General features: G+C 41.2%; 1 protein-coding gene across 1 annotated transcript in view; it reads right to left on the minus strand.

Moving 5' to 3' along the window:
* Positions 1 to 18,232, minus strand: part of frmd4ba (FERM domain containing 4Ba) — a 53,087-nt gene that overhangs the window by 18,070 nt on the left and 16,785 nt on the right. Inside the window, exons 2-9 of the mRNA XM_073467824.1 lie at positions 8,681 to 8,746; positions 8,258 to 8,352; positions 7,958 to 8,050; positions 7,553 to 7,637; positions 6,328 to 6,384; positions 5,942 to 5,964; positions 1,130 to 1,213; positions 271 to 336 (exon numbers count right to left, since the gene is read on the minus strand). Coding sequence (XP_073323925.1) covers positions 271 to 336; positions 1,130 to 1,213; positions 5,942 to 5,964; positions 6,328 to 6,384; positions 7,553 to 7,637; positions 7,958 to 8,050; positions 8,258 to 8,352; positions 8,681 to 8,746 — 569 coding nt within the window. The remainder of the gene's footprint in view (positions 1 to 270; positions 337 to 1,129; positions 1,214 to 5,941; positions 5,965 to 6,327; positions 6,385 to 7,552; positions 7,638 to 7,957; positions 8,051 to 8,257; positions 8,353 to 8,680; positions 8,747 to 18,232) is intronic.

Genomic DNA, 18,232 nt, shown 5'->3' on the forward strand with positions numbered 1-18,232 from the left:
TTGTAAATGACCTAGGCTGGCTCTGAGTTACAGTAAAACACAGTGGAGGACTGACATCCTCCCAAAGCTGGCTGGCTGCCCACTCTAAAAGCTGCTCGTCTAATTATTGACACATTCTGGCATGTGACGGACACCTCTGATAACAGCAGCTACCACAGTGCAGACACATGGGGTTAAAGAGAAAGGCCTGGTGTACATGCTGGAGAACATCAGAGGAATCAGTGCAAAAGAGACATAATATTATTCATAATGTAGTTGTTTTGAACTTACTGAACGATAGCCTGTCCTCTCGTCAGCCCTTTCAGCTTCTTGTAATGTTCAATCACTTTGTCCTCACTGTAAATAGATAGAAAGATAAAACATTTAATGAATAATCCATCAAGTGTTACACATTCCAGCCACAGAGGGATTGTGAGAGGGCCCTTTCTTTGACACAAATTCTGTCTGCTCATGCAGAAAATGCAGTCTGGCCTACTGGCCTGCTGATGGCTCTCATCTACCTCTTTCTGCAAATGCATCCCATTTACTTCCCCACTGTAATCATCCTTTTTAATAGCATAGTGAGACTGCAAACTCATTGCGGCTTAACAGACAGAAAGAGACGGGGAGAGACAGGCGTGTTCATGCGCTCAACCATACACCATAGGACTATAATTTTAATTTGGATATTAAAATGATGTATCTGCTTTAGAGGCCGCCACAGCCTCAGTTGACCATTTAGCCGGGGGGGGGGGGGGCAAAAACAGCAGTGTGGATTGAAGCGGGAGACAGCAACCCTTTAGACAGCCTGTGGCAGTCAGCACCTCCCTGTGCTCTATCAGGGCTAATGAGCAAACATAATTAACGCAACCCAGGCACTAATTAGTCACCCCATCAGATGCAAAACTGTCTGCCAAATACCTGGCAGGTCCGCAGGCCCCCAAAAACTGCTCTTCTGCTGCTTTGTGCAGCCAGGTGTTACTGACCACTGAGGCGATGAGACAGCTCAATCATTAGCGTATATTGCAGAGGAAAGGCTGTGGTATTGGTTGAACCACAAGTATCTATAGGGCTGTGACCCCCCACCATCCCTGACCCTCATGCACTTTGTGGTTTGTCTTCAGAGACCTCAACAGCTCAGATAACTTACCAGTAATTGAGAGATGGGTGCTCCCTTAATACTCTGGTGGGCAAGACGGGCAGCTGCTTCAGGTCTGATCTGGCAGTCTCAACACTGAAAAAGAATCGTATACAGATGTTAAGAAGAACAAATGCATTTACCCACAATAACGGGTGTCCTTTCTAGTTATACACCTATACACACACCAAAGCACCAAAATTACACTGTTTATTGATGAAACATGTTATAATGACTAACTCCAGCACACATGAGAATCTCTACATTTTGACATCTATAGAATCCAGTCATGACCTTGACTGTGCCAGACCAGCAAACAGACCATAAGGAAAGTAAAGGTAAATGTTTACAGAAAGTCTAAAAATGTACAGAGACCATTTCTCCACATGGCTGTGCTTTCAGTGTGGTTTGAATTTCTATCTTAAGGCATGACAGCAATAATTCATGTTTGCAAACCTTTGGAAAAGGTGCAGTGTCAGGATATTGTTTTCATCTTCCTTATCTATAAAGAGTAGTACTGCTTGCCAAGACTTAACTTGAGCTTCACTCATGTCTTGCCAGACTTAATTTATAAAAGCACATGCGGAGCCTTTAAGTCACGGGGAGCCTTTTAAGGGGCCTGGCGAGGGATCTTTTCAAAAATATCAAAGACGTTTCATGCAGGTTCTCAACAGTAACACAAACCACAGTTATTCTATGAACTGTGGGTAAACTGCGTTATATTATTTGACAGATTAGCCAATGATCACACCATGACAGATCCAACAGGTACCGTTCATCTCACCCACAAACCCTGCCAAAAATGTTAAGCAAAGTCTTCAAGCACTGAAACAAACTGGTCATGTTATCTGTACAGACAAATTGTGCTGTTTGTTACAGTCAAGGTTTTTGATAGTCAAGTCTGAGTCACTCCAACATCATGTAGGAGGGAGTACTGGGTCTACAGTGTCTACTGCAGAAAAGTGCTCTGGCTTGGCGGGCCAGTCCACTGGAGACCCGAACAAAAGCCATTCACAAGCACTTGGCAGCCTCTCCCTGTGTTGAAAAGTATTGTACGAGCCCGAGTGCTGTAACAAAACAGTGAGCTGCCTCTGAAGACACAACTCTAATGTGTAGGTCAGATCATACTTAATATAAGCTATTAGAACATCCTTAATTATTGTACCAGCTACAACAACCTCAAGAGGGCTGCAACTAACGACTATTTAAATTGTCGATTAATTGAGAATTAATTGATTGTTTGTTCTGTGTTTTAAATGTCAGAAAATGGTGAAGAATGGCGATTAGTGTTTCTCAAAGTCTGAGACGGCCCCCTCAAATGTCTTGTCCTCAAAAAATATTCACATTTAAGAAGCTGGAATCTGAGAATTTTTACTTTCGTTTATCATTTTAATTGATTTTCAAAATAGTTTGCAATTAATTTAAAATGTGACAACTAATTGATGAATCATTGCAGCTCTAAATCTCAACATGACAAAATAAGTACAAGATGATTTCAGGCCAATGGCCATTTGACCTTAAGTTGACTTTTGAACATCAATTTATGTCTTCTTCTTGAAAGGATAATGGAATTTAACAGCCACTGACATGGTGGGACAGAAGCATAATGATTCAGTTATGTGAACCAGCTTACTAAACAAAAAAAAAAAAAACAAGTTGAGCCGCTGCAAGGGCAGAGGCACTTGAATCACTCTTCCCTGTAGCTACCTCTCCTAGGTTGACTGGGTTTTGCTGCCATGGCACTTCGCAGTGTGTTTGATGGCGTACATTTTATGGGGAGAGCTGGGGCCTGCTGTTGTCGGGGTGATCTACTCTGCAGCCGCGCTGCTCTGTCCTGTCAGCAATCTGGAATTCATTACTACGTCGGTTATCTCCCCGCAGCCTGCAGCGTGGGGGCAATTCCTACACCCGGCCGACCCAGCCCAGCACAGCCCAGCCTACCCAGTGTGGGAGAGATAATACTCATGTGTCAGCTATTCCACAGAGCTGAGACGTGGTGACTGTGTGGAGGGAGCACAATGAGAGAGCCTGTTGCTGTGAACGAACCACTAACTACAGACTGCACCTGCAAATAGAACCGAGGGCTAAAAACTGTCTGGGTGTGATATTGAATCATGTGGGTACAATTAGAAGACAACTGGCATTTTGTTAATCAAAGCTGATTTAAAATTTCCAGCAGTTAATAAAGTGGCACAGACAATGTCTATAGCTCACTTTTAAAGTTGATTACAATTGTAAAAGAAAGAAAAAATCTATCTAACTATTATTGAGCGTAATTAAAGACTTCAATCAATCCAGTAATTTCCTGTGTTTCCCACAATCCCTCTCATCAAGCCTCAGAGAAGAGTTGCAACTTGTTGCGTTCAATCCAGGTATAATCCATTTACCTGCAGGTGGTGAGAGAGCAATAGCAATTAAGTGTGATCAGTATAGTAAGAGCAAGATGCAATGCAATACCGGCAAAGCAGAGGGAATTCTGTGAAACCTAATGGTGCATTAATTCAATGCACAGCAGGGGGTTGGCCCACACCACCACAATAACATGACTACAGTGAGTCCTCCTGACGCCAACTTGTCTACCATTGGACAGTGGGTCTGGCTCATCCCTCTTAAGGCAGCTGGCTGGAGGAGGAGGAGGTCTCCCTAACTCCTCCACAGCTAATCTCACTGCTTCAGGGCCCTTTACTGATACAGAGGAGACACATTTATATTATATGCTTTATGAGGGGATTTACCATGCCTGTTCTCTCAAAGAAGCAGAGATAAAGGACAGACAGGAATGAGAAATACTGCCACAGGACAGCGGGGATGCATCAGCACAATAATAGTGTTAAATATTGATGCCAGTATTACACTCTGGCAAGAAAAGTGATAGGAAAACAACTTTATTTTGATGTTTTCTACAAATGTATATTCTTTATGAGGGGATTTACTGGGCCAGTCTCAAAGACGTAGTGGGGAATGACATTGCAGAAATACTGCCACAGGACAGCAGGGGATGCATTATCAGCACAATAAGAGTGTCAAATATTGGAGTCAGTATTTCACTCAAGTAAATAAAGTTTAAGGAAAACAAGTTTATTTTGATGTTTGCTACACATTTCTATACTTTATAAGGGGATTCACTGGGTCGGTTCTCTCAAAGAAGTAGCGATAAAGGACATTGCAGACAGGAATGAAAAATACCGCCACAGGACAGTGGGGGATGCATTAGCAAAATAATCATGTTAAATATTATTTATTCAAGTGAGAGAAGTCTGAGAATACCAACTTTATTTTGATGTTTTCTACACATTTCTCAAAAAGGAGGAAACAGATTATGTTCCTATAATTGTTGTCAAAAGACACAAAACAAATGCTCTAAGCTTCGACTTTATATCTAGAAACCATAATCAGAGTGAACAGGGTAAAGAAGTGTCTGTGCAAATACAGTAAAAGACAGTTTGATCTGGACTCACTCCCATCCTCACTTATTGTACCAGAGTAGTTGGCAAGTTGTCTTTTATTGTGCTTTCAGAGTGAGGACAAAGTACAGCCCATCCCCACACCCACACCATCTGAAAGTTCAGACTCACTGCACACTACACTCCAGGGTGAAGAAGTTTCAAGCCATAACACTGAGGCATAAATCTGCACTAAAGCTGCAATAAATAATCATTAACATTTATCAGGTCTCTCATGCCTGGAAATAATGGGGCAGTTAATGAGCGCAAGCAGATGCAGCCAAGTCTTTTTTTCTTTCTTTTTTTTTTGCGAGAACAAAGGCAACGGTTTGACATGGGTCAAACTGCATTTTCAGCATTGCATGTATCGCCATTCAAAGCATACACACGCAATTCCTTACAGAGCACATATCTTTGTGTTCACATAAAGGACAGACAGGCCTTTAGAGGCAAAGCACTAGGACAACACACAGGTTGTGCTGCTTCAACCTGCTCAGTCACTCACTCACTCTGACAGAGCAGTGTTTACTAATCGCAACCAATGCCCTTCACTTCTCTGGCTGGCAAAAAAACAACATACCTTATCAGCAGGTCAAGCCTCTGACAGCACGGCCCACTATGAAAACATTATCTCCACTAGAGAACAGATTAGGGAGGTTTTGTGCACAGTCTCCCACCAGTCTAATCGACCAAATCGAGTACATAAAGTCCATGTATTTGTACAAGTCACATAAGACATGTTTGTGTAATGTATTCACAACAATGTCGGAAAACAACTGCCCTCGTAAAGTTTTATCGAAACTTTAAACACAATGCATCTGCCTTCACAGGAAGACAAATAACAAAAGTGCTCTGATTTAGAGGCAACGCTTGGACCATGTGGATGGCAGCTAGCCAGCATGGGTTCAGGTCAATGTCAGCAGAGCAAAACCAAAGGAATTATTAACTGAGGGAAGTCCAGCATGAAATACAATCTGAGCGAGTCAAGTTGAACATTAACTCACTATACATGGCCATCATTTATATACTGCAGCACTGACCAAACAACCAGACAAACCAAACCCTGCTCTCTTGTCAGAGTATTAAAGGAAACACTTAATAAATTGGGCAGAGTTTGGATTCAGCTGCAGACACTAGCTCATGAAAAGGTTTATGGATGTCTGTGTATATCAACAGCAAAAATATCACAATTTTAGAGCATGGAACTTTAAAAAAGGGCAAAACATTGCATTTGTAGATGCACTTTGACTGATTAATGACACTACTGTTCCAACCCAGCTAATTTATCCTGTGTTGCTCACTCAAAACATGTTTCAACTGAAAGGTCAATGACATTTATCTCATTAAGGGCTTTAATGTTTTAATATTTACAACTTCTTACCTGGTGTAATCTCCTTTGGCCTCCTGAAAAAAGGGAAAACAATGCAGTTAGTAAAAGCAGGATAAGCCCTGGCAACACTAACGTTACGTTAATTATCCAGTAAGTTAATATTAGCTACGTAACTTACATATTCTGCAGAAAACGTAACCTTTAAACATCAACACGGTTAATACAAGTTCACTTCATTTCTCTTAATACTCTCACCGCCGCAATTAAGTCGTCAATATTAATATAAAATGGTCAGTTTCTTTAACAATAGCTCCGTCCAAGTGAGCCTCGGGAGACAACTGTTTTCAAACGTTGCGTGCCCCCCGAGCGTCTTCATTCACATTTGAGCTGAGCGACAACATTTCAGTGAAGAAAGCCTGCGACCAACTCTTTCTTACCTGCAATGCGAATGCGGCTAACTTGAAAACATTTTCACTCTCCACTTCGATGGTCTCCTGATATAAAAAACGATAAAAAAGAAGCAGGTTTTCAAAAACACACACACACACACACAAAGTGCAGGCTGTCCGACACACTTGACTTGAGAGAAAATCTTCCCCCGTCCCGTACCTCGGTCCCACCGTTACCGACTGAACCACTGCCGCAGAGACAACACGGTGTTTGAAACTACCCTTGAAGTGACTTCAGTCATGTTTTTAAGCACCTGAGTTATCGGGCCATTTTCTACTGCCGACAAACACACACCAGTGCCCGGGAAGCCTTGTTGGAGGTCCTGCCTGAAGCTGCTGTCCCGTCTGTGAAGTGGTACGGTCCGAAAGCAGGTTCAACAGTCTCCGTCTCCCATGGTGACCAGTCTGCTCTCCCCGCGAAAAAAAAACTGCACTGCAACGTTTGATCAGTGCTGCATTCACGTGCTCCTCGTACGTTTCCCAACTCCCAAATCTACGTTTGGCAACCACCTTTCAGTTTGATCTATGTAATTAAATTGTTTACAGGAAACACTTGGAATCAGTAGTCCTGCTACAACTTTTGCATTCGATTTTTATTAATTTAAAAGCTACATGAACATGTTAACTCATCGCGCTTAAACCCCCAAACCCCATTTAATCTAAATACATTTCCAATAGTCTTGAAAGCATCATTCTGAATAACTTCTCAGGCTCTTTAACATGTAGCAGTGTGAGATCTTGAACAGTTTAAAGTTGTAAATGTTGTGGGTGCATATTGTTTTAGATGGATTGCAGAGAAATGTATTTACTTAATGAATAACATGTTATTGATCAAATATTATGACAGAGATAAAAAAGGACAGAGTATGAAGTCATCAAAAAACACAAATCAAAAAACAGTGGTAATATCCTTATCATGCTATACTTACTTAACTTAAAATGTTGCCATAGTAATTCTTGTGTAACATAGACACTTTGTAGGAACAACAATAAGCCTAGGCTATCTGTGCATCATATTGATCATCTGACCTTCAACCCCCAGCTGAATGAAATCTGGCTCTTTATGAGACTATGGCCGGCAAGAGTGATGGCAGATCAATAGTTGGATTAGGCATCTTCTCATAAGCTAATCAACTATTGTGTGCAATGATCATGAACTGAGGGAAATTTGACAGGATACAAAAAGGAAAAATATGAGACATGAAACACTTACATTAAACACTAGAGATTTCGCGTTCAGGAAGAACAGCTCCACTGTTGTGTTGTCTTTCAAGAAGGTGATCTTCTCGATATAAAACCTGCAAAGAGTTTTTGGGGTCAGCAAGGTTCAGCTGAAACACACTGCCGGTGCAGTTTTATTTGGCCGTCATACAATAGGACCTAAACTGCGTTCTGTCACTGCCACCTGCTGGTCAGGATGAGCCATGATGGCCATTAAGCTTTCAATACACACTTAACCACAAAGTAGGCCACTGTTATTCACAACTCAGTCTGACATGCAAAACACTGACATTACTAATTGTCATTACATACTGACGTATCTGATACAGCACAAAGCTGGCCAAACCTGGAATACTGGATTCCAGGTTTGGCGAGCTTTTGCAGCGAGAGCACTCACCTCACGAGGAACTTAAGTTCCAAAGGCCCTGAAGTCTTGGAGAAGTCATGATCAAGGACTTTACGATCCAGCTGGAGCCAGTTATTCTGGCCACTGAGCAAAGAGAACAGAATGAATCATAAGCTGGAATACTGCTATTGTAATATTTCTTTGTTCTTGTTCCCATCTCTTAAGGCTTATGTAAACAAGGATTGGTTCTAAATCAACCGATCCCTTTAATTAAAATAAAATGTAATAAAACAACAACAAAAAAAAAACCTCACACACATTACTTGATGTTATGTTTGGAAATGTACTTACGTGTCATCTATGAAGCACAATCCAAAGTATTCTTTCTCCTTCAGGTTAAAATGTGAGGCCACCAGATCTAACAGATCACGGGACAACAGCTTGGGCTGAAAGATTGAGATGAAAATACAAGAGTTCAGTCGAGATCATTTGCATGCAAACTCACAAGTCATGTGCTAGAAACCCAATGAAATATTGCAGAAGTTGGAAAACAAGTGTGCACGTGACATTCATCAAACATTACAATGAACAAGTGACTGCTTAAACAGAAAAGATCAATTTGGCCTGAAGTAAAAGTAAATAGGAGTCATGGGAAATAAGATTGAGACTTCTTTACAATAATTAACGACAATTTAGGTACATCAGAGTGCCCAGATCTTTGAGAGTACGTAGCATGATTTTTGACTCAGGAGGTGAGCAGAAAGTGTCATGTACCTGAACCAGCAGCTCCAGCTTCCTGCCGTCCAGGAGGTGAACCTGACACAGACGGCCTTCGGTCATCTGCAGGAAGACAGATAACATGAGATGTGATGACAGGCACACAGCCTCCACCTCCACCTGTGCCTCTCAACTCAAAGCAGCCCTTCCACTGTTTTAGCCTGAGGATGAAATGGCTGCTGCTCTTTCTCTCGTTGAACAGTGACTCACCTCGCTGTCACGTTTGTCTTTGTGCTGAATGAATAGGTAAGAGGAGCCACTAGGCAAGTGTCCATGAGGGGCCCACGCTCCAAAGCATCAAAGTCAATGAAGGAACACCATCCTTATTTGTTTAAAGTGTTAAAAAAAACTGCAGCAGTGATATTTCAGCCATAAATCAGCTCTTTATAAGAGCACCGTGAATCATAAACAGTCAGAGATTCTTTTGCTCCACACATGCTATTGTATATCTCCCCCCACACATCCTTCCTCTGCAGCAACACTGCTCTAATGAAACTCCCTGAAATGTCAACTTCCCACGTTATCCTCTACTGTTAAGAAACAAAACTGAAAGACAATGACGTCCTGGTGCATACTTTAATTGAATCCACACCGCATTGTTTAAGAAGAATAGCTTTAAGATTCATTCTGTTGCAGTCAGCAGAACTGCCTCTCAGTGTAGGAAAAGGTAGAAATTTTATTGTGTGCTGATGAATATTAGTCAGTCCATATTTCAGTGTGTTAACTGCTGCCAACATCCAGCCTCATTATCTGATATTTTAAAACAGTCTTAATGCCTTTGTACAAATTCTGACACGGTGTATATATAAGCCATTGGACTATGGGACTATCACCATGACTTTATATTTGCATGAGTTGTTCATTCAATCCTTTCGCAGTTTGCTTAGAGAGAGGTAGATAGGAAGATTAATGCCACCCTCATGTCTGTACAGTTAATATGAATATACCACAAGGAAGGTTGGTTGGTAACAGATTTCATATTATCATATGTATGCAGTCAGATCACAAAGAATATTGATTGATCTGATTATATTATAGTTTCACTGTCAATGATTACATTTTTGATTATGTCTTTAAATTGAGCATTTTTTAAAACAACATTTCATGTGTTGCAGAATACCAAGGGTACATCTGTGGTTTGTGGGTGTCATTTTGTGTTGATAAGTGGTGGGACATAAGAGCTCAGAAAAGTGGTGGTGACATGTCTCCAGCGTAATTGACACCTATTTTCGTGCCAGGGTAATAAGGGTACCAGGGTAATAAGGGTACTAAGGGTAATTTGATTTGACCAGCTGGAAATGCTGAATCTGCGAACTGCATTGTATTTGCATTGGGAGTTTGGAGATTTTTAGAGAGAAAAAAAAAGTATTTGTGGAACTCAAATGTTGTGGCTGCATCTTTTTTGTTTCTTGTATAAGCTGCAATATTTTCAATGTTTGAGTTTGAAGTAATTCAAAAGTAATAAATTAAATTACTTTTTTTGTAATTCAATGGAGTACACTACAGAATTTACCATGTAAATTGTATTCAACAACTGACTACATTTGAAAGTGATCTGATCCAACAGTGATCAAACTAACTAAATAATAAAAGTTACATAACAATGTGTTTTAAATTTGCTAACATTAGCCACTATAAGCTAGTTATACCAGACCAAGTAAGGTTGTAGCTGCAAAAAACATGAAGGTACTGATTTGAAAAATGGTGTGTTTTGTTGTTTATGAATTCAACTTTTCATTTGTTTCATTTGTGTTATTTTTTCTTTCAGGAGTTAATTTGTCTCAGTTTAAGTATGAAAAATTTGAGGTCATTTACTCAACCCTTTGATGAATACCACACCATCAACTCACCACATGGATAAAGGCGAGGCCGGGTTGAACATGTCTCATAAAACAAAATAAATCTGCACAATTAAAGCCCCTACATTAATTATTTTAAATTCCTCACTTCGGTGCCACCCAGTGGTTGTATCAGAAGTAAAACAATGCCAGTGTGCTGAGCATGACAGTTTCCTTGAGAGGGCTAAAGTCACCAGTTTAATCAGAACTGGTTTATTTTTTACTTGTTCCATCAGAAAAAATCTGAAAGATGCTATTTGATCACACTGAAATTCTCCACATAGTTGCTTTAATACATTAAAATATGCTTTTTACTGGTTGGGAATTTAGTACAGAGTCAGAAAAAGGGGTGTTCATCCTGCTATAAAAACATGCTGTCCTATTCCATCATCCTGTGAATCCTCTGTATTATCTTCCAGCGTCAGAAATATTTTACTACTGTTTGATGTCTGGAACCTCAGTGCCGAGAAAACTCTGTGTTCCTGTTGACTGGATGCTGTTTGCTGCCCAGGAATGTGTCCCAGATGCCTTTTATTTCTGTGACTTCAGTGAAAAACATGTGGCATCCAACTGCTTAGCCTCCTTGGTGGAAAGTGGGGGTCATGTTGACGTCCAGCGTGGCCGCAGGACGGGATGACGCCTCCTCGCGTGGTGTTAAACTTCAGTCCGCCAGGACACATTGTTCTCTGCACCGCAACAGAGCTGTCATTTCACTTTTAGACTGCTCAGGCGACTTTTTCACTTGTTGTTTCACAACGCCCACAACCTCTGTCAGATTTACAGTTCTGTGGGTACCCAACAAAAGGGTTGGGCAGTCACGCTAACTTGCTTTTTCACTACTTCAGATTTCAACACCATCCTACTGACCGATTTGAGCTGCACAGCGGGACATTTATTTAGCTCCGTATCTCAGTGATCCAGAAGAGGCAAGAATCTCTGAAGCAGGAAAAACAAAAAAACTGCTCAAGTTAACCTCCACGAAAAGCATATTCTTATTTGATTTGTCTTCATAGGGAAAAATAATTGTGACTGTTAACTACATGCGTGTCATAGATTAATCTGGGTTAATCAGTATAGTAACCCTTACATAAATTGTTGTCACTGTCCAGGGCACAATTCTCTTCAGCACTCATCTATCAATGCTTCATTGTTGCAGGGCAGTGACATCAAAACATGGAGATAAACACAAAGGCCTTCATTTAACAGCCTCACAGACAGCCACTGAATTCTAGATTCACCTTCCAAATCTGTGCATGTCACTACAAATCTCTTCTTTTTCATCTTTTCACCGAATCTTAACCCTCAACCACTTTGAAAAGAAATAATTTAACATTAGATGAAATTCGTAAAACACTCCCAGTGGAGATGTAGTGTATCCTTTGATGTGCAGTATTCACTATTAGGTTGAAAAGCAGCTCTGTCAGACCTGCGAGTGCTGTGGAGAGGACCTGAGCTTCAGAGCGAGCTTCCCCATGATAAAAAGAGAGGTCAGGACTGTGTCAGGGAGGTCATCCCCCTGAAGCCCTGTCATTATGGGGCAGAGGGCCCTGATGGTGCTCTTTTCACATGACCCCCAGTCACACTGACCTACTCAGGCTGAGCGGGGCCCATCCTGCAGCTCTGACCACATCTACAACTCAACACCACACCCGTTAACTGGAGGAAACCGCAAGCTGAGTGAAGTAGATACAGAATACTTGGTGGACATAATGCATTTACACAGATGCTGTACTCAAAGCAACTACGACAAACTGTTTTTGTTGATTCTGGTGGCCCAAGCAGCTTCTGTCCTCAGAGACTCCTCAATTCATCCTCAACACACACTTTTATGACTAACTTACTTATTTTATGATGGAATCTTGCCTGGTGGCAGGCATTAAGACTAACTATAATAACTCTACAGAGCCAATCTTCTTAGTGATGGTCTTGTTTGCTTTTGTCGGTCATACAGAGGCATCAGTTTTAAACTGAGACTGTTTCATGACCACATAAAAGTTTCTTGTGGTACGTTTAAGTGTCTGTACTTGATTATTTCCATTTCATACTACCTTTACTTTTACCCTACAACACTTTAGAAATTGTGTATGTTTATTCCAGCGTTGGCCTGTTCGATGCAATACCTTGAATACTATCAATATCAGATACCATTTTTTTATACCAAAGGGTAAGAATTGACATTGAGGGCATAAAATCTTAGATTTTTATTAAAAGATAAATACAACAAGGCTGTAGTGTGTGTTAAACACAACAGCATCTACGTTTAATTACTTCTGACCATAGTAGAGAGAGAAGAGGCAGCTGTGTGTGTCAACTCGCTGTCAGAGAGAGGAGAGAATGAAAAAGTGCAGCTGGCCTCGGCGTATCGATACTGACACGGCTTCAAATAATCAGACTTGATATGTATTGATATATTGATATTCTTGACAACACTACTACATTTAACAGCTATAGTTATGGGTTACCTTTTCAGATTTTACAAACAAAGCACATGGTTGGTTTATAAAATATAAAGCAGTTGCAATTATCTACACCTCAACCAATGCATTAACATATGAGTGCTACAATCACGTCCCAAGATGGTTGTAGTGCTCATATGTTAATGCATCTATAATATCTCTTCCTAAATTTTCACTTTTATCTGTTAGAACTAAACCCACTACTTAGATCACTTAAATTAATAAACAACAAAAAATGTAATACGTTTATGAGTCATTTTCTAATGACTTCCACATTGGTAGATATTTGTACCCCACTGTCTATAAGTGTAATATTTTCCTACTTTCATTTATTTTTCGCGATTTATTATTCTCTTACTTTATGTTTTGTACATATATTTATTTGTATTTTCCTTATTTCATGTCCTTTATGTAGCTTTATTTTCACGTACATTTGTTTTGTACAGTATGTGCTACTGATCTGTTTACCTGAATTCTTTGTGAACTGCTGTCTTTTTCAATACAGAATTTTTAAAACAATGCATCTCTAATAATGATCCAGAAGCAATAATAGACAACAGACAAACAGACAAGGGGCATTCTGCATTGTGAACACTTTTACTTTTGGTACTTTTTGAGAATATTTTGTTGAGCTGAAATTGGGAATGCAAGACATTTGCTTTTACTTTTTATGGCATTGCTACTTTTACTTAAGTAAATTCTTTGAATACTTCTTCCACCACTGTGTATGTAATACTAAAGTGAAAGAAAGCAGTTTCTGTTCAGTCGCATAAAGGTTAAAAGGATCTGATACTTGTGTTACATCTGAGAAAGCAAGAAGAAACTCCGGGGGCTGGTTGTTGTATTTTCATACCTGAGAGAATTTTTATTTTAAATGTCACCTTGTCGATTTCTCTAGCATTTTTCTACCTTATTGCAGAGCTGATGATGCAACAATAAGGCTACCTGTTATGTAATACTGTTATGGAAAAAACAGTTTTAAACTTAAGTGCCAACAATACAGAAGACATTTCCACAGCAGTGTACTGGAAAAAAATCTGAAAGAGGAAGCTCGACACTTTCAAGTTAAAATAGGACATGCAAGTTAGGATGTGTTGTTAACCGCACAGGCGGTGCTCAGGTGTTCCGGCAACAATGCATTTCAAAGACAACTTTGAAAGTTCTCCTCTTCAGCCAGACAGTGAGATCAAACGGCCGGTCACGCTGTTTGCTAATGACAGCCATATGTGCTGGGAGAGGGAGCCTTGTTAAAAACAGCCTTTGTGACTCACCAACAGGGAGCCTGTGCCTCTTCACGCTCACACAAATAAACACATGCATACAATAATGAGCCAGATGAGAAAAACTACTGACTCACGTCACTCGCAGGGAAAGTTAAAGGGAGATTAGAGGCAATACGCCATAAAAAATTAAATGGATAATCAAAGAAATCCACCTGGCACTGGCATAGGTATCATCAATCAAACAACTCGCTATATTTAAACTCTTCTCGAGGAGATGCCATACCTGGTAGCATTTTCCAATCCTGAACCAGACTTCTAGCAAGCGTCTGCATGGCATCAGCCCACGGTTGTACCACCTCCTCAGGGTCTGATGTGCCAGGCTCCAGACGAGCTGGCTGCCCGATGCCACCAGGTCTTCCATTCCACGTATGATGTTCACAGCCATGGCTAGCTGCCTTTTGTCTCTTTCCTCCACTGATGACACCTCACACTTTCAGAACCAGGAGGGAAGATGGATGTGCACACCACTTTGTTTTGCTCCAGAGCAACAAGCTGAAAGGAGCATCTACACTCCAGCGCACACACACACGGTCTACTGTGTCTCCCCCCAGCTGATGTAATGTCAGTGAGAGTCGGCGCTCTGGAGAGGCTGGAGCGGAGCAGCGTGCCTCAGGCTTGGTCCTGGGCCTCGGTCCAAAACACTGCCTCATAGAGTGCAAGGGAGGGCAGGACAGAACCACGAGGCCCCTGCTGCAGAGGCTCCGTCTCCCCTCCACATAAACACAGTTGTATACAAACACGGAAACACACTCCGGCTGGCCACTCAACCTCTGAAGCCATAAATATTTCCTCACAGACTCACAGCAAAATAATGGTGAAAACTTTTTTTTCCTAGCTGCAAAATAAAGAATAAAAAATGAAGTTTGGCTCGAATGACTTCATCTTTTATTTTATTGTTGACTTAAGCATGTATTTCAATTTCATTGTTTGAAAAAGGGTGTGGGAATGGTCACTTTGTCTGGGATGTGGGAGCGATTTCCTGACGAGACGAGACACCCCCCGCCCTTTATTTTCTGCAGGAACACTCAAAATAATTGCTCCTGTTTGGATCAGCAGAGATAGAACTGACAGGGCAAAAACTAAAACTGAAAGTGCAGGAAAAAACACTTGGAAAGGCTTTGAAGTAAAAAAAAAAAGATAAAAAAAGAAACACACTTGTGATTCCAGACGTCTTCCTTTGTACAGCTGCGATTAATAAGCAAATGTCGCACACAAGCCGTACACCTGACTCAGGAAAACACGTCACAGAATACTGAGAAAAGCAACACAGGAGAAAAAAGGAGACATGGAACAGCTCTCGGCGGCGACGTGTTGCAGCTCATCTGGAAACAATATCCTGCTGTTTGTTTATGTGACCCCAGTTTCCAAGAACGCTTAAGTGTCCACAGTCAACACGGTGCTGTTTCATTGAACATGATGACCGTAATTGTCTCAGAGCGGGGCGTGCTGTGACCTCGACATCTGCAGTAATAACACGGAAGAAGGATGTGGACTTAAGCTCAGAGAAGCAAATCCGTTCCTGAATATTTTTATCAATAATTTCCAAAAACAAGCGCAGGAAAGTGAATGAGAGATGTTTTTTATGCCTCATCAACTATTACTCTGGAGGCGGTGGAGCTGCTCACACGGTGACATTCAGTTCCCCGTTACAGAACTTTCCATATGTGCTCAGTCATCCTACACTACACAGGCAAATGATAAACAAAAGCGCCCATCACGAGCAGCAATGCATGTAATTGCTTCAGTGCATGCAGTAATGTAAAGTGTAAATCCACTCTGAAGAACACATGTTGGGTATGAACATATCAATTACCACGCCTATGGAGGCAGTGAACTGCTTAGACAGCTGTGACACTGGGCTTTTATAAAATATGTGATATTTGATGAGCAAAACTCAAAGAAGAATATGGATGAATCTTTAGCAGGAACAAAAACCTATGTACTGCACTTTCAAAATGTGTGTTTCAACTAACCTTAGGAGGAACTCCGTGTGTTTCCACCACAGGGACCAGGGGGTCAAGTTCAGGGGACATTATTTAACAGTCCCTGTTTGGGCGGGTGGTACAGGAACTCGCAGCATTTTATGTCAGCTTTTTTTATGTCAGCTTTTTGATCATTGTGCTTTGACACATCAATGGAGTTACAGACGAAAGCACAACGGATGGAACGACAGCAACGTGTCAAAACAGATACATTTTTCATCCGTCAACAGACTAATTTGCCTCATCTTTGCAGGTCTTTCAACCATGGTGAAACTGAAATGCTGACAACAACAGGGCTGAAGGAACCCTATTAGTTCCTGGGACCAAAAGTTCTGTGTACTCCATTTGGAAACGCGGCTAAAGAAATAGTTCAACATTTTGTGCAGTATGCTCATCTGCTTTCTTGCCATACGTAGATAAGAAAATTGATAACACTCTCATCCTTGTAGATTAAATATAGAGCCAGGATACAGTTAGCTTAGCTAAGCATAAGTCAGAAAATAGGGGGAAACAGCTAGCTTCATCTGTCAGCACCTCTAAAGCTCACAAGTTAACAAAGTATATCTTGTGCAGTAACTTCTTGGAGTCTTGTCGTCACATTGAGGTGGAGACTACAGGAAGTGACTGACCAGACATGACCCCTTATAAAACCATTGTAACTGACACTGCGCGGCCAGAACCTGCGTCTTTTATGCTCACACTGTGCGGATCGACAGGCTATGATGTGGGTGCTTTACCTTGCGAGGCAACTGGACATGATTATATGGTCTTGCATATGGTCTTGCATTGTTCACTTGTGGCTGAACACAGCTGTCGAACCATGCAGCGTCCTTTGAGGAACTACTGGCAGCGACGGGTGTGGTTTAGGTGTGATGTATGCGAGAGAAGCAATCGTCAAAACAACAATGGTGGCTACTTAAATAGTTAGCATAGCTGCTATAGCATCAGTTATATCAGACCTGGAGAGTATATTTCATTAAAATAAGAGCAAATAACAACACTGAAGGCTATTCTCAATGGAAAAGATGTTTTCTCTCAGCTGGCCTTGGTAATAGTTTGATTTACCAACTGCCTCCGCTGGTGGTAGCGCTCTCCTACTGCTGATCTGATTGGTTGAAGTTAGCCACGATAAACAGATTTGTCCAATCACCTTGTAAGTATTTCTTTTTGAAAGTGTCTGTCCTCTTCCCAACTGTTTCTCCCGGCTCCTTTCCAGATGGATTTGTGAAACAAACCATTTGTGAAAGAAACCATCTGGAGCATCAGGTTAGTGCGCTCACACTCAACGTAAACACAGAACACATCGTTTTTTTTCTCATTGACAATCCAAATAAGTTTTATTGAAACAAGACCACCGCATCCTCTAAAATGTTAACAGAAATTAAGAAGGAAGAAGAAAAATATGGAGCCACGGATGGCTGGAAGATGCAGACTTTGGTCTGTTTGCTCTGCAGTGGAGTTCAGTTTTATAACACAACAGTCACAACACTCCAGTTTTAGCCACAACATGTAGATACTACTGGAACAATATAGTGTTACAGACAGCTACATTGTCTAGGAGATCAGAAAATGGAGCTGATAAAACTGCAAGACAGCTGACCAAAATTTCTGAATGGCGAGAAATGGTCTAAGACTGTTGCCAGACTGTTGATCATTCAATCAGATAACCCCCCACCCCCCCACCCCCCACAAACTGCCTGTCAAAAGACAACAAATCTGGCAGAGATTGGTCCCAATTCGAAAATTAGTCGGGGGCGACCAATTTGGGTCAAAAATCACTCTTAATCCATACAGTGTCTGCTCGGGTTTAGAGTTACTGGTAGCCTCAGACGGAGCCAGGCTAGCTTTTTGCACCTGCTTCCAGTCTTTGTGCTAAGCTAATCTGACATGCTGCTAGCCGTGGCTTCATTCCTACCATAGAGACATGAGAGTGATTTCAGTCCTCTCGTATAACACTCGGCAAGAAAGCGATTGAGCGTATTTGACAAAA

Source organism: Pagrus major, chromosome 6, assembly GCF_040436345.1.
Source record: "Pagrus major chromosome 6, Pma_NU_1.0".
Classification (NCBI taxonomy): domain Eukaryota; kingdom Metazoa; phylum Chordata; class Actinopteri; order Spariformes; family Sparidae; genus Pagrus; species Pagrus major.